The sequence below is a fragment of the Lipophrys pholis genome (assembly GCF_963383615.2).
Source record: "Lipophrys pholis genome assembly, chromosome: 4".
NCBI lineage: Eukaryota > Metazoa > Chordata > Actinopteri > Blenniiformes > Blenniidae > Lipophrys > Lipophrys pholis.
The window spans coordinates 33791211-33812409 of NC_137637.1; the positions used below are offsets into that span (position 1 = coordinate 33791211).

Below are 21199 nucleotides of genomic sequence, written 5' to 3' on the forward strand. Positions count from 1 at the left end.
ACAGTGAATTATACCTGTATTATGACTTTTTTTTTTTAGCATGGATACTGTGTCTTTTCAACACATCTTTATATTCAGCTCAACATTAGCAGGCAAATTGTTTATTTTATGAGTGTAAAAAAAGTCGTCAAATCTATAGAGACGCTATAATTGAACTTGTGGTGCCACATACGTTTTAATTTGCTCCTAACTGGGCCAGACCGATAAAATAGCAGCATTATAACAAAGAAATAGAGAGAGAGACAGAGAGATGCACACACATATACTGCAGGGAAAGAGCAGGAGGAGAAATTAATAATTTACCTGAAAGTTTTGAGTATTTCCTCCAGCTTTAGCAGTTTGGCTACAAGTCAGCCAACATGGCAACCTGCTGTTTTGCAGCGCAGAATTACTCAAATTCAGCGTTTACACAGTATGCAAATTCCTCGCTGTCGTCGGGCAACCTTTTAAAGTGAAACTTTCTGCCTTGATATTATCCCGTTGTTGCTCCGTATTCTGCTGCTCTGTAGCCACGGTGCAGTAAACAAAACTGCGTTAATTTCATAACAACATTTTAACAAGTTAAAACGGTTTGAATCAATTAATTAAATTAACATGCTATTTTTGACGGCACTAATATTTTCATAAAAACCAAACATATACAATCTCAACATGAAGCCAATTTCATTGAAACCTTCTGGTGTAAAATACATGTATTAAAAAAAAAGACCTTCTATAGCTGTTGCATTGTGGGTGTTTCTTGTATTCGTGATGCTTTGTGTGTTCCTGCAGGTGAAGGTGGACAACGTGAGCGACTTCCAGGACATTGCCAGCGTGGTGGCCATCACTCAGACCTACTGCACCACCGAGCCGTTCGTCGACGCCAAGTACGACATCCGGGTTCAGAAGATCGGCGCCGACTACAAAGCTTACATGTACGTGTGGAGTCATCCTGCCTCCGTCGACGGCGTCCCACCGCGCGTTAATTAAGAAACCGAGAACTCCCCAAGAGAAGCTTGTTTTGAAACCAACGGCAGGAAAAACAAATGGATAACAGAAAAACAAGAAGCACAAACAAATAAAATGTTTAAAAAGCTAAATGCAGCACCACTAGCGGAGTTAATGTACCTAATAGTTTTCATTTTGGAACAACATATCTGCCACTTAAATTCTTCTAAAAGGGAATCAGCCGGCCAGTGTAGATTTCTTAAGGGTCCAAACATTATGAAGACCATTTATTCTTCTTAGTGTTGTTGTTTGGTGGCAAAAAAACACAAACTGCAGAAAAGGAAAGGGAAACAAAAATCTATTTTTAAGTCAAGATGCAAATTGAAAAACTAAAAAGGCTTCTGGAAATTATATCCCAGAAGTCTAAATTAATAAAAGAAGTAATCAAAGAACAAATGAGGGAAAACTGACGTGATTTGATAAATGAATCTGCTCTTTATTATCTCGGTTGTCACATGATTTTCTTTTGGCTCTTGGCAGCAGTCGCTGTGCAGTGTTGTGATTTTTCCAACACGTTCAGAAAATATCTCTTTGCGGTCCATTTGAATGATGTTTGGTCCTGGACGGAGTGTGTACCCGCCTTGGGTTAGATCAAGAGGTACAGCAGATGGATGGAAGGAGCGTCTCTACCTGAGGAGACGTTCAATAAGTCTCAGTGAAGTGACACCCACTTCTTTAACACCCACAGGAGAGAATAGTTTCCTCCATTTTCAAGGACAAAATCGCACATTGTGAAGCCGCCTCAATGTTTTGTTGAGCTCCAGGCCATAAAGGAAAAAATAAATCTCTGAGGCGAGAACGTTTTCAACTGAAAACCGTTTTGGTTTTGCGTTATCGGGACAGTCTGTCCATACAAACGACCCGCTCGAGTCATTGGTAATCTTTATTTCGTATTGTTCTCTGCGTGTATGTGTGTGTGATTTCATTACCAAAAAAACCCAAACAACAGCACCCACTAGTGGCCCTACATGAAAAGCACATTGTATAAGATCATTATAATTAAGACGTTTAACGGCCTGATTGTCTTGCGATTGATTTCCTCACATGTATTCTGAATTGATGCTTCATGTCTGTCGTGTTTGCTTCATTCCTCCTTCTTCTTTTCCAGGCGGACGTCCATCTCTGGTAATTGGAAAAGCAACACCGGGTCTGCCATGTTGGAACAAGTAGCCATGACTGACAAGTGAGCTGTGCTTGTTGTGTTCGTGTCGCTCTTGTGTCGTGTCTCAGTCACGATGTGCTCGTGTTGGCGAAGTCATTCGGCTGGAAAAACTCCTCACATGGGCAAACGTACAGACGCTAGAAAATCGGTGAAAAAATATTTTTATAAATCTGCGTTTTTGTACAAAAAATGTTGTTCGTCAGGATTGAAAGAAATTAAAATGAGGCTCTGTGACTTTTTTATTTTTTTTTGATAACACAATTTATCCTTTTGGAACAAAACAAACCCAAATTCACACTGAATCTTTTATTCCCACGTCCAAATGTGGATTTAAGCTTCGGAATCATATTCAAGGTTGTAAAAAAAAAAGAGCATTTTATGCGGAATACATATTTTTCCTCTTGAAACAGTAGCAGCATTCACAATTTTAGCAGAATTCTTTCCTTTTTTTAACTTTTTACTGACCTCTGTGTGAATCTTATTATTCAGTGAGAGACCAATCTAAAAAAAAATGTTTTTTTTAATAATTCGAATAAGATCTTGGATTGTCATCGACTGAATTCTTTCCAGTTGAGGAGCACACTGACAGTCAGATTGATGTTCAGGTTTATATATAAACTGATCCAGCCAGGTAATCCATCCCATAATGCTTTGCATCGTATTGAGCCAGTCTAATCAGCTGTTTACATTAAGCCATTTTACTGTCAGTGTTTAATCAGATTACTCCTGATTCATAAAACAACAGTTAGTGTCTGATTTATTAACCAATTAAGTAAATTGATTTTATTCCAATGCACACAATATAAGTAAACTACTAATCCCTCAGAAAAGGTAAATGTAATTACTTAACTGCTAAAACTCATTTTTAATTCTTGTTGGTGTTTCCACATGTTTTATTCGATGTATTATAGGATATGTGATGTTACTTTTCATTTGTTGTTACTGTAAACTAGCATTTTGCAACTCGTCTTGCAATTCGTCACAAATTGACATTTAGGTACATTTGAACCTCCTCGGTGATCTGAAGGACAAAATGTTGAATGTTTCCTTCATAGGGGCAGAAATTAGCCAATCATATGTGCTTTTACTGCTCCCTGTCCATTTCTGTGCGCAGTGCTGCTGTCGAAGGCTGAATAAAGTTGAATAAAATGTAGTGTAATCTAGGCCGCAGCTCCTCGTAATTCTAACTAACGAAGAGACAATATGGTGAAATTGTCTGGTGACTCGGGAGAGTAGATCTGTCGGAGGAAGTTAGAATTACCAGTTTCTCCACAGACACATTATCCAGGCGATCCGTTTGGTTTGTGTGCAGCCAGCCAGCCCCGCCTGGAGCTAGAGGGGCTCTACGGCAGGTTCACTGTCCGCCAGGGATAAACACCCTGAAGAAAGTATCTTTGCACTGACACACTGATTAACAGGTCAATATCATCATGCATAAATGATTTTTATATTTTCTAAGTAAGGGCACGTTCTCTTTTCTCACCCAGTTCATGTTGCACATCTTTTCTTGCTTAATGCGCTGAACATCATGTCACTTTAATTTCTCTGTTTTGTTGGAACAAATCCAGCCAGGTCTGTTAAATGTGTGTTTCCTCATGGCAGGTATAAGCTGTGGGTCGATACCTGCTCCGAGATCTTCGGCGGGTTGGATATCTGCGCTGTCAAAGCCATCTGTGGCAAGGATGGCAACGACTACATTACTGAGGTGAGAAAGGAAAGAGAACGGAAAAACACAGTTATACATTGACCAAACAGTTGAGAAGACAATGACGCCGCCATTTTTTCTTTCTTTCTCCCACGGTTTGTGTTTATTGATTTTCTCCTGCTTTGTGTTCTTGAGCTTTCATCATCGATCTACAGAAGCTGTGCAGCATAAAAGCACTGAGAGGGAGCCACGTGAAAATCTGCATGTCTTACATAATTTACACGGCTGGGGCTTTTAGATTTGAAATAAACAGGTAGAATTCAATTAGATTGCACATTATGGACTGCATAAACCTGAGTTCATCAATGATTGAATATCACTAATTATGCATATTTAGTACTTTCTTGTACTGGATTTTCATAGGTTATTACATCTTCAATTTAAATTCATCGATCACTATCACTATGTGTGATTGTCATTAATGTACAAGTATTACTTTGACAGGAACAGGGACCGTTAAGACGTTACAGAGTCAGCAGAAAATGTTGCCTGAAAATGGATCTAGGGGCAAATTGTGTTGCATATTCTTCAAATTAATTTGGATGAAAGGTAAGTAAAACTATACATTTAAAGGAAGTTACTTGTAAGCTTCAGGGAAAAATATAATTTAAAAAAACAAAACTGGAGTTAAACTGAGATAATTATGATGTGAAGCAGGGCCGGGGGGGGGGGGGGGGGTTGGCTCCAGGACTGAGTTCATTCAGTGGCCAAGATTTCTTCCATCTCATTGAGCAACTCAATACGCCAATGTTTGTGGGACGCAAATGAAAGCTTCTGGGTGCGTTCAGACAGTGAGGACGGAGCCAGTTACTGGTGGTGGCCTCAGCCCCCTCGTCTCTGGATTAAGTTGTGTCAGTTTTTATTACATTTCTGGTAGCTGGTCGGCAATGGCTGGACTAAGAAGTACACAGTGATACTGCACATATGTTTAAAGATATTCTGCAATTAGGGAGTCAATAAACAAACGTGTTGTTGGTCTTGGAGTGAAAGTCAACACAGGCACACAATCCAGTTTTGCTTGGATAGCGAGAAGGTATTGAGCCGGTATTGATCAAATGATGAGCTTCAAACCTGAAAACCTGAAAAAATCTGGTCAAAACCAGCCTGAAAACTATCCAGAACTGGTAAGAAACTAATGTACAACCAACTCAAAAACAGGTGTCAATGGTCTGTTGAAGTAGTTTAGCACCAAATACAGAACCAGTTCAACACCAAGTCTGAAACAGATGTGAAACTAGTCTAAAGTAGTTTAGCCCCAATGACAATAAACTGTTCAAAACCAAGTTTGTAACCTCGTCTGAAACTCTTTTGGATCAAGATCTAAAGCCACCACTGGTACTCATCTGAAACCTTTTTAAAACCAAGTCGAAATCTGGTTTGGAAATAGTTTAAAACCAGGTCCGAAACCAAGTCAACACTCAATATGAAAGCAAGATACTACTGAAAGGAGTGTAGAACCAGGTCAAAAATGGTTCTGAAAGGGATATAAAATAGTTTAAACCACAACATAAAACAAGTTAAAACTGATCTGAAAGGAGTCTAAGAGTAATTTAGCCTATATTACCAAACCAGTTCAAAACCAAGTGTAAAACCAAGCCTCCACTGGTCTGACACTAGTTTACAATTGAGCCCAAAGCGGCTCTGACAGCAGCTCAACCCAATACAGTACAAGTGCATAACTACTTCCAAAGCGGTTCTGAAACTATGGACACGACCAGGATGATTAGTGTTGAGAAACATATTAAATTTGGGAAAATTACAATTTGGAATCCCAAAGAGAACATCTCAGCGGAGGCAGATGGAAGAGTGGAATATTATACACGGAGCGTAATAACTCCCGGAGCCAGAAGGTCTGGTAATAAAACCTGATTCCTAAGCATCACATTCAGTCTTTGAACAGCTGGTCCGTCACAGTGAAATATGCAGTCGTCCGATTGAAAGTCAATTAGACGCTGGAAAGATACAAAAAATGTTCTGTCTTGTCCTCATGTCTTAATATTTTATAGTTATGTGAATTTCTGAAATGTATCTCAAAATACCAGTGTGCGTGTCGAGGTTAAACACTTCGGTTTTTTCTTACTTCCTTAGTATTGGTTTCTTGCGTGAGGCTGCTGGCGGCACGTTAGCGTGGTCGTTAACGCTCTCGAATCAGATAGGAAACCTGAAATAGTGCAAGAGTACTCCTGTATGGAGTTTGTATTTTCTCCTTGTGCCACTGTGGCGGCTTTTCCAAGTCCTTTGGTTTCTCAAGCTGCTAACGCGTTACTCTCATATCACCAGTTTTTTCAGTAACGAGGAATCTAACGCGTTACTATTTCCAAACCAGTAATCAGATCAAAGTGACTTATCCGCGGCACTGTGCGTTACTATTGTAGCATTGCTGTTGCAGCGTTACTATTACAGCGTTACTATTGCAGCGTTACTATTGTAGCGTTACTATTGCAGCGTTACTATTGCAGCGTTACTATTGTAGCGTTACTTTTGCAGCGTTACTATTGCAGCGTTACTATTGCAGCGTTACTTTTGCAGCGTTACTTTTGCAGCGTTACTTTTGCAGCGTTACTATTGCAGCATTACTATTGTAGCGTTACTATTGCAGCGTAACTATTGCAGTGTTACTATTGCAGCGTTACTATTGGAGCGTTACTATTGCAGCGTTACTATTGCAGCGTTACTATTGTAGCGTCACTATTGCAGCGTTACTATTGCAGCGTTACTATTGCAGCGTTACTATTGCAGCGTTACTTTTGCAGCGTTACTATTGCAGCGTTACTATTGTAGCGTCACTATTGCAGCGTTACTATTGCAGCGTTACTTTTGCAGCGTTACTATTGCAGCGTTACTATTGCAGCGTTACTATTGTAGCGTCACTATTGCAGCGTTACTATTGCAGCGTTACTTTTGCAGCGTTACTATTGCAGCGTTACTATTGCAGCGTTACTTTTGCAGCGTTACTATTGCAGCGTTACTATTGTAGCGTTACTATTGCAGCGTTACTATTGCAGCGTTACTATTGCAGCGTTACTATTGTAGCGTTACTATTGCAGCGTTACTATTGCAGCGTAACTATTGTAGCGTCACTATTACATATGGTAATTAAAAAGCTGCATAGAGCAGGTAGTGCAAATAAATAGATGGTTAAATAGAGCAACAACAGACTACAACTACATCACCAGGTAAATAAATACCAGTTATAGTAAAAATGAGATAATAAAAGCGTGAATCAGATATAAATACAACAATGACTGAAGGTCAAAGGTTAATATATGTATAAACGTGGTGCAGGAGGCCAGGCAGTGATCAGAACAGAGTTTGTTTGGCAAAACCGGTCGTTAGTTTCAGAGCTGCTGAAAGAAACTAAAAGTTACTTCTAATCTAACTTATTCACTTTTAAAAACAAGTCATCAGTAAAGTAAGTAAGTTACATGTTTAAGGAGTAACTAGTAATCAGTAATCGTATTACTTTATGAAGCTCGCTGCTCCCTACAAGGCCAGTGTTGAGGAAACTGGAGCAGAAACCTGATGCCCTGCGTTCCAGGTGGTGGGCTCGTCTATGCAGCTGGTCGGAGACCACCAGGCGGAGGACCGCCAGCTCATCTCAGAGGTGGTCATGGCTCGGATGAACCAGGCTCTGGCCGCCAGGTCGTCCAGTGCTTCCCGCTCGCCGGCTCGCTCCCCTCAAAGCCAGAAGCCGACCACCGTGCAGCCCCAACAGGTGAACCTCGCTTGTGTTGTAATCCCGGCCAAATGTCAACGATACGTACGTATAACGAAAGACTTTCACACAAATATGAACTGAATTCTCACACTGTGGGTCTGACAAGTGCAAGATTCTTAAGGGGCCTTTCACTTTGGATAGTCCGGGACTCGGTTCACCTGGGAGGGAGGCGGAGCCAAGGATTTTCGCACCTTCATTTGGTTCGGGTGGCGTTCAGGTTCAGTTTAGAGAACGGACCAAACCGCCTGGAGAATGTCCCGCAATTACAACAACTGCTAGTTTTGGGGGGGGGGGGGGGGGGTAGCCTCAAACAACCACGATATAGAGTCTTCAGACCAGAGATCAATAAGAGCCTTTTTCACTACGAGAGATATTATCCAACTTTTTATTTCTGCTTCTTCTGATTCACTGGGGTTAGCTGTTTCTTTACTACCCTGAATGCATAGCGCACTGCGTCACGTCCTCTCACCCCGCCCGCTGGAAAGATGGTTTGTAAAGGAACCGAGACCGAGGTTTCTAAAGGGACCAGAGATCTCTGGTTTGCTCCAGTTCAGAGTTCGTGGACGTTTTCTCATCGTCCAAAACGAAACAGGTTTTTTGGACTCTGATCTGGACCAAACAGGGGGATGTGAACGCGCCCTTACTCTCCAAAAGTCGTCACACAACTCTGCTTTGATTCTCCCAACCTGAACGTCTGTCGTGTTCAGTTCAGATGATGATGTTTCTTTCTGTCCGTCTCCGTCCCGTTTCCTCCCTCGCCGCCCACCAGAGCGCCGCTCTCAAGGAAGGACTGGCGGATCCAAACAGGACCTCGGCTCAACGTCCTCAACCTCAAGGTGCTTTCAACACTGTTCCCCACTGATGGTCACCGTAGGGCCCCTCGTGTCTTCTTTCTGAAATGACACATTTTTCACTTTCCTGTTTGCTGAGCAGTGATGAATCTAATTCATGCGTCTGGGAAAAGTGTTTTGGTAATATCAACGGAGAAAACAAACAATCTGAGAAAATATATGATAAAATGTGTTTAATCCCACGGGACCATGAATCAGAGTAGCCGTACTAACACACACTACCACCACTGTGGCGGGTACAGCCATAGTTCTTAGTGTTTTGGGGTCATAAATAGACACGCTAGTTAAAGTCACAGATTGACATCTAGCAGATTACTTAATGTGAAGAGTTCAGTGAAAAGCCCAGCACACACATTTACATTAATATGAAGCTTCTCCATGGCGCAGTCGCCTCCTGGAGCAGAGGCTCATGTTCCCCGCATGAAAAACAAGGACCAAGCCGGAAGTTTACATAAATTCTCCTCGAGACGAATATTTCTTTCAACATAAACCAGTTTGTTACGTGGTTTTGATAAAGGATGTTCCCCGCTCTGCATTAATCTCGAGGTTCCTCGTGTGCTTTGGGTTTCAATTCTTGAACAATAAAACCTCGACACTCCAGGTTGCGTCGGACAGGGAACAAATTATTGACAAATCTTTGAGCATTCCGTAAAAAAAGGTAAACCGTTGGATTAAATGGCCATTTTGGATGGATAACATCCGGGACTGCCTTCTGATAACTTCCTGTTTAGTTTAGTTTCTTCTATTTGAGTGTTTAGATCAATGATCATTATAGTAAGAAAAGAAAAAACCCTCTGTTGTGTCTCCTTACTTGTGAATTAACAAAGAAATGTGGAGTAAATTTTAAAAAAAACACATTGTGCTGAGCTTAACCGTTAAAACGTGTGTGTGGTGGTGTGTGTGTGTGTGTGTGTGCTAAGGGCTAAATGTTCCTCCTCACAGCAGCGTGTTGAATTAACAAAGCCATTCCCTCTGCAGCCGTTGTGTTTTAGTGACCGTGTGTTTGCATGTTTGTTCTTGCATGGACGGGACCAACGCCTGTTCTCCATGTGGTGCTTACCGTGTTTTAGCATCGCAAGCTTTTTTTATTTATTTTTTATTTTTTAATTTGAAATGACTTAACTGGTGCCTCATATGATGAAAATGCGTATTTGAACTTCTTTCCGAAAATTGCCTTTTGGCGATGATGTTTACACAACATGACGTGATCGCGGCAAACAAGTGAACTTACTTGTGGTTTGATGTTTTTAACACAGGAAACAACAAGCGTTGCTTATAATCCAGACTAGACTTTTGACCAGCTTAAACACTTTTTTGTCGTCTGTACATTTTCACTCTAGATTTTTGTGGTCCTCTGTTTGCTAGATCAATGTATTGTGAAGTACTTCTTGTTGTGTTTGTGGTTGTGATTTAACCCTTCGTATTGTGTGTTTCAACATCGGGGACAAAGTGGCTTTATGCGCTACGTGTTTTGGGGCCAATTACAAAACCTGTTTATGCAAAACTGAATAAATGTTTCAAAGACAATGAGCATCTTTTTTTTTAGTTTGTTTGTTTTTTTCCTGCATGACCATTCCTTATTTGCCTGGATCCAGACCCTTAGATTGTTTGATAGTTAGTCTTCATTCAAAATTTAAAAAGTAGTGAACTTCTTGTAATAATGACATCAACAAGATTTTGTTTTGCCGGTCACTGACTTCGTCTTTTTTCCTGCTGAATTAAGGATTTACTTCAGAGGTTATTAATTCTGACAAACATGAAGCAGGCCTCGAAATATTTGAAGTAGCACCAAGTAAAATTTGTCGTGTCACTTCTGTGTATTGAGCGGTAAACTTGACTTTAGTGACTCTTTTTGCTTCTTTGGCTCTTTTTTGTGTTTGGCAGTTGCAGTTTTCCAAATAGAGGACCTGCTTACCAAATTCTGCTCACGTATTTCAGTGGCTCAATACACCCTCTTGTGGTGTAAACTTGTACTGCAAGACTAAGGATACTGGGGGGTTTGGAAACCTTGCTTACTTTGGCCTACATACCATCAACATATTAGAAAATATCCTAAAGATTGTTGTTTTGTGCTTGATTTCTTAGACAATATTGATTTACACAAATTAAAATATACATTTTTTACCTTAAAGCAATTTGAAATTCTGTGTAATTTGGGGTTTGTGTCCAAGCAAATTCTTATTGTGTCTTCTTTTCTACGATATGTTTGTACAAATGGTATTTTCTTTGGTTTTTATGCGTCGTGAGTCCCAAGCAACCGTTGGGATGCTTTATGACAATCTCAAACGAAACGTAAGACTCACAGCCATTCAGCTGCCTGACAGCAGTGACTTTCTGTCCGAGGACATTGGGGATGAATTTTCAAGAAGGTTTTTCCGGTAATCTAATCATGTCAAGATAATGCCACATGAAAATTGTTCAATCTACAAACATAGGCGATCTAGCGTTTCACAAAGAGTCTTTAAGATGTCATTTAAATGCTAAAACATAATCTCGCATCAGAGGAAGTTAACCATCAGCCTTTGGAAAATCATCCCTGTTCCAGCATGTGTAATCCCTTGGGTTTATTTCTGCTTTGAATTATTTATTCATTTTTGTGCTGCCAGTCAGGTTGCTTAGTTGCCTCAGTTTGAGTCGCTTTCTTTTATCATCTCGTCTCTTGTGTTGTGTTTCCATCCATTTCCATCTCCGAGCTCTTCTCTCTCCCCTCGCTGGCTGTTATTGTCAGTACACCACCAGTGTTTACCAAGTCAGCCTGCATTAGAAGCAACTAACTCTTGGCATGAGGGTTGAGCCACAACGCCTTCTCTCTCTCAGCTGCTGATCTGCCGCCCTCTGCTGGCCACTGCTGGCCACTACAGTCCACACACTGAGAGCCTGCTTTGCCCCAGTCTAGTCTTGACAGATGCGTTGGACAGGATTTCGAGGTTTTTAAGTGAATGGGCATGTCTAGACTCAAGCTCATCATCTGTGTCATGTTCTGCTTTGGTCTCTCAAGAGTTTTAAAGAAGGCTTGTCTTTTCTAACAGCTGCACCAAAATAACAGGCGCAAGACTTTTTCCAACAACAATGCTTAATTGTTTTCTTTTGCATTTTGCTGTTTTTGTTTTTGCGTGATGGGAGGAACCGTGTGTGATATCTGGTATCTCAATCTCTCAGGTGCTCCAGTGAAATCCCAGAGTGTGGACACGTCATCAGAGGCAGCTAAGAGAGCAGCCGAACCGGTACCAAAGCCCAGCCAGGCTCAGAAACCTGGTCCAGGTCCAGCTCAGAAATCCCCTCAGCCTCAGAAACCAAGCCCGGTCCAGAAGGCCGCCTCGGTCACAAAGCCCCCGGTGCAGAGGCCTCCCCCGATGACAAGGGCCCCGTCCGTTACAAAGCCACCCCCCGATTCTGCTTCCAGCCCAGCCAAGGCGTCGCCATCCTCCCCGGCCAAAGCCCCGGCCCCAACCAAAGCAGCCGGCGCTGCCCCGGCTTCTCCTTCCATCAAGGCAGCCGCCGCCGCTCCGGCCTCTCCTCCGAGCAAAGCCGCCGCCGCAGCCCCGGGGTCTCCTTCAGCTTCAGCCTCCGCTCCCACCACCGAGCAGCCCAAGCCCCAGCCGCAGGGCTCCCCGTCCCCGGCGCCCGGAAAACCAAAAGATCTGCCCCCCAAGCCCACTCCGCCCGCCAAGCCCATCCCTCCCATGCGCAGGAATTCCAAGCCGCAGCTCCAGCCGAAGCCACAGACCCCACCCCCTCCTCCGAAAGCTTCGCCCAAACCCCAACCTGCGGCTGCCGCACCAGCTCAGGCCTCCGACACCGCCCCCACCCCCACCCCCAACCCCGCCCCGGTTCAGTCCCCGGCCGCGGCCAGCCAGTCCCCGCCAGCTGTGCAGTCCCCGGCTAAGGCTCAGGCCAAGCCGCCGTCTCCGTCCTCAAACCCTGAAGCAGAAGCAGAAGCTGAAGCAGAAGCTGAAGCTGAAGCAGCGGCGGCGCCGTCTGAGAGCCAGGCCCCCGGGGAGGATCAGCCCCAGCAAAAGACCCATCCTCTGCTGAAGTAAGAGGCGCGTTATCAAAGCACCCTTTGATAATGCAAAGCTTTTAATGGGCCATGATTCCACATTTCAATTATCCACAGAGTTTCTGTTTTTAAAGTTTGTGTGTGACTTTCTGGCCGTCTTACGAATTTCCCTGTTTGTCTTTGCTCCTCCATTGTCCCGTCGCCAAACTCAACTAATAAACAAACTCTTCCCCTCCCTTCATCCCTCCCTCCTCCCATGCTTCTTCTCCCCCCCCCCCACCCTCCTCCCTCCCTGTCCCCATTTCCCTCCCCCTTTCTCAGTAAGTCCCAGTCCCTGACTAATGCCTTCAACGCCTTCAGCGACTCCTCTTTCTTCCGCGGGGTCTCGAGCTCCGGAGGCGACGGCCAAGAGGAGGTGAAGGCCGAGACCATTCGCAACCTTCGAAAGTCTTTTGCCAGCCTTTTCTCTGACTAGACACGACCGAACCGCAGTCAGCCAATCCCCCTTTCCACCGCTCCCAACCGTGTTGATTCTGGCTCCTCTGTTTACCACTGGCCAGTGATGACTTGATCGACATTAAATGTGAACCAGTCTGAGATTTAAAAAAAAACAACAACAAAAAACTAAAAACGTTTGTGTGTTAACTGTACTGTATCCCTCCGCCCCCGGTCCCTGTTCTGCTCCACCCTCAGCTTCCCTGTGTGAGTATCAGTGAGGCCTGCTGGGTCGGATGTTCAACGCTCCAAGGTTTACCAGAGGAATTCAGGTTGAAGGAGTTACGTCATTGATGTAGAGTAGATTCTAGGAAGAATAGAGTTTAGCAAAAAGAAAAATTAAGAGAGAAAAAAAAATCTTTATTTTTTTTTTTCCAGAGCACACTCAAGGAATACAAGATAAAGTATATGGAAAGTATATAACGTTCAAGAGATGGAATGTACAGTATATAAATATTAACATATATTACTATAACGGGAGATAAGCCAATAAAAGAATAAACTAATCCAGCAGCCTTTTTCAGTGACATAACTCTTTCATATATATATATATATATATATATATATATATATAAGGGGATTTGTTCTTGTGTGAATCCAGCTGTTGTGTCTCTGGTCCTTGCCAACTGGCCACTAGGCTCATCATCATCATCATCATCATCATCATCATCATCATCATCATCATCATCACTGCCCCTCGTTTTGTCTCCAAGCCCTGAAGTCCATTGACGTGTGAGAAGTTGAAATATCTGTACGTACGTTTTATCTGTGTTCACTTGTTATGCATGGCTCCTCCAAGTGGCTCGGTGTGACTTGTAGAGCTGAGGGGAGCTCGATCAGTGTTGAGTTTTGCCCTCTGTTGCCTCTCTCTCTCTTTCTCTCTCTCTCTCTCTCTCTCTGTCCCTCTCTCTCTCTCTCTCTCTCTCTCTCTCTCTCTCTCGATGTTGTAGCCTTATTGTGAACATGTTTTTTCGATTCACGGCTACGTCCGGTAGCTGTGCAGACCTGGGTCGATTACAACTTAAAATGTGTTCATTCACTGCCGCCCCCGTCGACGGTCGCAGGTCGGCGAACACATTTCAACGTAGTAGCTCACGTCTGTAGCTGTGATTGGTGATTTCTTGTTTCGCCGCTGTGTAGATCTATCAACAGTATTGTAATTTGATGATTATGCTCATGAAAAGACATTGAGACAGTAGTGCAATAACACCTCGACGTGACTGTTGAGCGCTGTCACCCTATTTATTATAGATATAAATACCTACAGGATCTGTGTATCTGTTACATGCTGTGTTCCTACGTTCCCTTTAAGGTTCCGTTCAGTGGTGACCCTCCACGTTGCTCCTTAACAGCTGGGTGTCTGGTCGTTAGCCCACGTTAACTGTCATTTGCAGAAGTGCACTGAAGGGATGAACCTTCTACCTTCACTGGTCCTTTTCAGTTCAGCTGATGCATATATGTAAAAAAAAAAAAAAAAGAGTTAATAAATAGAAATAGAATCATTACGATCCGCATATCAACCTGTCTGCTTAACCATCTCTGATACCACGTTGCAAGTAAATTATAACATATTGTATTTGTATGTGTGTGTCATCTCAGGAGTTTATTTATTTTTTGTAATATATATGTATTTAATTATTTATTTTTGAGCCTCCATATTTATAGTACAGTGTACAATGTTTGTTTTGTAGTGTGTTTTTATTTGTAATGCAACACTGCTTTGCATGATCAGGCGACTGATAACGTTTTGGTTTGTTTTTTTTCTGTACAGGTAAAAGTTAATAAAGATGTGGTTCCATCATTCCCCCGATGTGACTTTTATTGAAGGGGAACCTTCCTTTTACACTCGTCACAGGAACTTAGAAACGAGGACCAACAATACTCTTGTGGTATTTATCAAACGTGGAAGATTTAACACTTAATCAGGCAGGTGACTATATCAGGTGACCACATTTATTTTAAAGAATGTTTCCATGGAAACAATCACAGACTACATGGTTATTGAACATTATTTAAAATTGGTGCAACTTGTGCAGAATTTCCAATGGGAGTTCAAAGGTTAACAATTCCTGTCTCGGTGCAAATGACGGATACGTTTAATGTGAAAACCTTATATTTGGGTAAATGCACTGTATAAAATATAACGCATGTAGAATAACAGTGTAAAAAAAATTCATATTGAGCAATTTCCTATTTGAATCAACACGATTTATTTAATTGTTTTTTTTTCTCCTCTAGAATTTTACCCCTACTTCAGTAAAATATCCTTCATTATATATCGTTGTTACACAGTAAGACGCAGTTCCGTGTAGAATCATCAGCATGTGCACACTGGATCAAGGAATTTCATCCATTGTCCTCCTGCTATAAAACTGACTGTAATCTCACTGTAATAACTTTAGATTAGACGCATTATTGTAGTATTTATACATATTAACAATCTTTTTCAAGCTTCATGTGTCACTGCTGCTGGTTCTGCTCACCTCAGAGTTTAAACATTAGACCTGAAATGATCATCAACTAATTCTATGAAGGAGACTAACCTTCCCTCAGGGAGACAATTCATCCCTTCTACTGAAATCAATCAGTTGCACTACCTCCATTGAGCCAGTAGGTGGTGCTGTATGCATGTCGAAACGTTTGTATTGACTGTTTCTTGTAATAATGAATCCAGATCGATCAGTATGAGCAAATTCATAATTGCAGCAGCTGATTGTTGTTGAACCCTGCTGAGTATAATATATCATTTTCATCTCCCATTATATTTGAAATGATTAAATCTACTTCAATCTTTGTAAATAAGTGAAACAAAGCTGTCTCCTTTCACAAGTTAAAAGCCAAACTCACACTGATCACTTCCATTGAGTTCCAGATCTCTTGTTATCGAGGGCTGATAAGGCTTAAAGACGTACAGTAACTGATGCACCTGAGGATTTACTTTACAGCCCTGCACTTTATTCTATCTGCGTTGCAGCAAAATATTTATTTTACTAGTTTTAATCAAACATGAAGTCGTGAAGCTTTGTGTTTTAATAAAGTTTATGTTATCCTAACATTGTATTTAATTGTTTTAATTGAATTATTTATGTAGTTTCCTCTTTGAAGAGGTTTAACTCTCCATATAGTTCATTTAAAATCACACTTGAGAGTTTTTGAATCTGAATAAACTATATAGTTGGAACGTTTGATATATGAGTGCATGATTGGCCTTGGCAGTGGTCAGCCATCCCGGCGTGCCCAGGTAGGTTGTTCTAGTCACATGTGTGTCACGTCTGGATTCACCAGGGAGGGAAGGGAGCTTTACTTATTTGACACGGGCAAAGATACGATTTCATTTTGAGCCGCGCCATTTAATAACAAACAATATTGTCTTTAGGAATAAAGGGAACGAAGACTGATTGTATTCACGGTACAACAGAAGGAGTAGTTCCCGCTGTCGTTTGAACAAGGAGACTGAGGAGTTCTACTGCCAGTTCAAATGAACAGAATCTTTACGTTCAGTAGGAGACCAGGCAAGTCCAACTGAGAGGAGGATCAGAACCCGGGGGGGGGGGGCTATAGCGCTCACTGTTATGGCCCCAAGACCCCATGTTGATAAGTGGGACAGATGAATAGATGGACAGTTCTCTCTGTATGTGCTTCAAGTTCCTGAAGAAGTTCAGTCTCTGCCAGGCATGTTTGCAGAGCGGGTGAGTTCAGCTGGATGCACAAGAATATTCACATTTTCAAGGTTTTCAGCCCAATTCAGTTTAAAAGTCCAACTCACTTGATGTCACCAACACGACACACTCAGTGGAGAGGACGAGGAGCGCTGAGTCACCTCCTGCTCCGGGGAGCTCGGTCCGTGGAGGGACCAGCCAGCAGATATCTGTGGGAACGTCTCCATCACTCTGGGACATCGATGTGGGCGGCTGATGCACCGAAAGCAGGCCGATACTCGCCAAGCCCTGTTTGTTTTGGTGCTCATCCCAACCCCGCCGGAGCCAAACCTAAAGTGAGGGGAGACGGACGCAAGAGAGACGATTAAAAACCTTTTGGCACGAACGTTTCAATTTGTTTACGAGCCGGGAGTCCTGGGAAACCACTGGCAAACCGAGCCACTGCGGCCCAATCTGATCGCAGTGTTGATTTAAAGTGCTTTTGTTTTTTATTACACCCACAGCATATCGGTTTTCCTCCTCGGCCCGACGTTTAACGGGCCTCTTTCCACTTTATAACAATTACTGTCAGGTTAGTGTCGGCGCAACCCCTTAAAGATACGCCAGCACTTTGATGACCGACATTTTCAGATATTAAGAGTTCAGGTCTGCTGGGACGCCACTGTCCAAAACACACGGAAACTATTGCTTCGTTTGTTTGTGACAGCAAAACTCTCAGGGGCGGGTTTTTTTGTTTTTGTTTTGTTTTTCAGCTGAGCTCTAAGAAATTCTGCGTGGGGAGGACGTCTTGTGTGTGAAAGAGCACCGAATCGGCGTTTTGTGATGGTAAAAAAAAAAAAGGCACAATTTTCCAGCTGTTTTAAATCAACGTACAGAGCTATACCACGGATAAAACGCAGCTGAAATGAAACTGGATGCAGCGAGGCAACAGGAGGTTAACGTTAATACTTGAGATTCAGTCAGTTTGGACACTTCTTTTTATTTTATTTCATCGTGGAAAAGAATCAAGACACTCCATTTTATCCCGACGTCTAACAGGAGATTATTTCAGCGCAGGCTTCAATCAGCTGATCATGCATTAAATTTTCCCTTTAAACTTGTTCCATAAGAAGAGGATAGACCGTATTTGAGGTTCTCATGTGGAATCTAAGTCTTGGGACTCTAGGAGGTCCTGGATTTGATCCAGGATGCATCAGGAAGTGAATCCGGTGCTGAAACTGTCTGCGATGCGAGTTGCAGTGACTTTCCAAAGAGTTAGTATAGAAAACACTTACATTTCATCTCAAGGCCAGAGAACTGACTGCACCGACCGATAAATACCCTCGACGACTAGGATTCTTTCATTTTAGTGCACAAAAAAAAAAGAGTTTATTTACATTTATTGCACTTTTTCTTTTACACACAACTTTAATTTTTGTTGTACAGTGCGACCCCTAGTGGACAATAAGACAACAGCAGCTTCTTTTGATGAAAGATTGCAGTGAATGTCATCCACGAACCACGAATGTTTGACACCCCAGTACTACAGTATCTGAAGTTTAACAGCAACAGGTTCAGTAGCTCATCAAACGCTAGACGTTCGGATTATTCCACTTAATACCTGCAAAATCGAGACGTTTTGAATTGTGAGTCACGAAAAGTAAACAGTCATAAAGTCCTTTCACTTTGCACTCAGCCTCCACCCTGCAGTGTCATTCAGGAGCTGCATGACTGGCTCAGACAGACGGGTCACCGTCTGGTCAACTGACACTTTCACAGAAAACAGGAACATTTATTTCTTCATGGATTCGACTTTTCATGTTGTGCAAACGGTTTTTTTTTTCCAGGCTGGCTCGACCCATGTGGAACTTGTGCGTGTCTCAGTGTCACACTGAGTTTAAAGTGAAAATCCAGCAGTTGGTTCTTAGCGAGGAATTCAGTACTGATTCCATGTTGAGATCTCTTGTAGTCGTTATTTCACTATGTCGGGCGTGGGCGGGTTAAATCGCTGCGATGAACCACGTATAAAGCGTTTGTCAACCCAGGAGGGTTATTTAAAAGAAGGCTTCTTTCAACTCTTCTCTTTTCAAACTTTAAATATGTAATAAACTCCATTTATTTGGCATACATGTTTATTGACAAATCTGTTTTAAAAAAAAAACAACCTCAAAGAAACAACAGCAACATGAAACTGACCAAAATCACATCAAATTTACAATTAATAAGATAAGATAAAATAAGATATCCCTTTATTTATCTCACATGTGGAGAAATTTGTAGTGGTACAGCAGGATAGTACAGAGAAAGAAGCACACATAGCAGGAACTAAAAAAAAGCAGATAAAAATACAATATAATAGAAAAAATATGCACACTGTGCCTATAAGTGTGGACATGTACAGAGTATGGGGGTGGATGTATTGCACAAAAAAGCAGGTAAAAATACAATATAACAGAAGAATATGCAAACGGTGCCTATAAGTGTGGACATGTACACGTATGTACACAATATGGGGGTGGATGTATTGCACAAATAGCAGATAATAAATTCAACATTTCCAATTTCACAACAGTTGTTCATCAATTCATCATGGAAGAACCGAAGAAACCGGAAAAGAATTGATTAAATATGGTCATTTGCTGAATAAATGGATAAGTTTATTACTTGGGCGATTAAAAACAAAATCATTCAAGATAAACTTGTTTATGTTCGTGACTTTTTGGCGCAAATGTTAAAAACAAAACCACCACTAAGTATTATTTATGTGTAATGAAAATCAAGGAATCAATGAATGAATGTTTTTCTTAACCTATAGATAAAATAAAACCTTTAATTAAGGAAAAACAAAAACAGCTTTCATCAGAAAAGACATCGCTATACACTCCTGACAGTGAAACAAATACGTAAACTACGCCTTTTTACGTTTTATATTCAGAAGCCGCTTAAGTGCAGCATTTTGCTGCCGAATACAACAGAAGTGGACGAACTGATGAACGAATCAGTCAGGTTTTCTCTTTACTGTTGCCACCTCTCAGCAGGCGACTGGTCGCGTCAGAACAAACGTGCAGAGTCAGAGAAATGACTTTAATGACTCGGTTAGTCATCGCGGGTGGAAGAAGGGGTAACCCCTGGAGTCAGCCGAACGGCTCCACATGTAACCACCGACTTTCAGGTGATTTATCTATTTACAGGTCTTTCTGGTAACTGGACTCAACTAGTATTTCAGCGTTTCACAACATAATATAGACATCATTCTAGTGTTTTGTAATAGTTTCAAGTTCAGATTTGTATGCTGTGGAGAAAAACATGTGATAGAATTAGAAGGCATAATACATTGTATGTGTTTGATCTGTATTTTTGAAAGGTAATAACTCATTTACAGAGTTATTTTTGAATTAATCAATCAATTAAAACAATTTTATTATTATATTTGATTACTGTTAAGTGCAGCGATTTACAGATTTCAAATGACTTCCGTTTATTGGGGTGAGATGAAAATATATGCCGAAAACCCATACAAGTCAAATAAATAGTTTTAACATGATTCAAGTGTTTCCTCTTTATTTTCAATTGTGGTGTAGCTACTTTTCACACGTCAGCGTATAAAGAATCTGACACAAACAATGGTAAAGGTTAGCCTGTAGATAAAAACCTTGGGCCAAGTGTTTGGTTTTAAAAATATATAGGGGGGAAACATTGACATCAGCTTACCGTTGTAGATAGATTAAGCACGATTTGAAAGCTACGCCATTTTTGAGAAAGGCTTACATGTATTTTTACGTTTTATTCAAATAACCAATGCCTAATGTTAAGGTTATTGCTAATGCATTAGGGAAGAGGTACGTTTTTTTGAACATTTCTCTTTTTTGAACCATTAAAATTTACTTTATGTTGAGAGTGTAGTTCTTTTCTGTACTAATTGTTTGGTTTCGCGAAAATATAGACTTTTTCCAAATGTATACGCACTCAACAGAAAATAAAAACTTTAAAGTTTTTATCTTGAGGTTATTATGGCACTACTTTACCGGTCCAGCCCACTCAAGATGAAACTGGGTCACATGTGGCCCCTGAACTGAAATGTTTTAGACACACTAGTGATCCTGACTACACTTTTTCCAGTAACATAACGAGACGTCCAAACTCCTGATTTTTACAATTTACAATTATTGTTTACATTTCTCACGGCCTTCAAGCTCAGGTTTTATATTTAGAACTAAACAAAAGGAAAAAAATAGATTTATTTCGAATAATTTCTAACTTCCGGTGTTAACTTTGACTTCCGGGATGAGGTAATAGTCTGACCCGGTCCTCGGTCAACGCTATTAAACTACAACATGATTGATTAAGTTCCACACGCTGGTAGGACAATTTCATTATTTTTTTTAGGAAAAAGTGCATAAAAAAAAGTACTATCTCTGTTTTCAGACTTTATAAAGTAGAAAATACTACTTTACTCAGCCAGGTCGTAATTGGCTCGATGCTGGCTAGGCTAATTATGCTAACGCTCCGAGTAGTTAATCTGTTAAAAAAATAAAAAATAAAAAATGGAGACATAAAATTTTAGTTTCAACTTTTAGCTGGCTCTCCGATACTTGGCAAAAAGACAGGGAGAGTATGTTAGAAACACAAGTTCAACTCGGCTC

General features: G+C 41.4%; 1 protein-coding gene across 1 annotated transcript in view; it reads left to right on the forward strand.

The window, feature by feature from the left end:
• The window catches only part of syn2b (synapsin IIb), a gene marked incomplete at both ends in the record, with an annotated part of 109439 nt that extends 96541 nt beyond the window's left edge, over positions 1–12898 (forward strand). Inside the window, 7 exons of the mRNA XM_080462282.1 lie at positions 772–914; positions 2096–2170; positions 3752–3854; positions 7393–7569; positions 8342–8408; positions 11583–12459; positions 12745–12898. Of these exons, the coding sequence (XP_080318408.1) occupies positions 772–914; positions 2096–2170; positions 3752–3854; positions 7393–7569; positions 8342–8408; positions 11583–12459; positions 12745–12898 (1596 nt within the window). The remainder of the gene's footprint in view (positions 1–771; positions 915–2095; positions 2171–3751; positions 3855–7392; positions 7570–8341; positions 8409–11582; positions 12460–12744) is intronic.
• Between the last annotated feature and the right edge of the window lie 8301 nt (positions 12899–21199).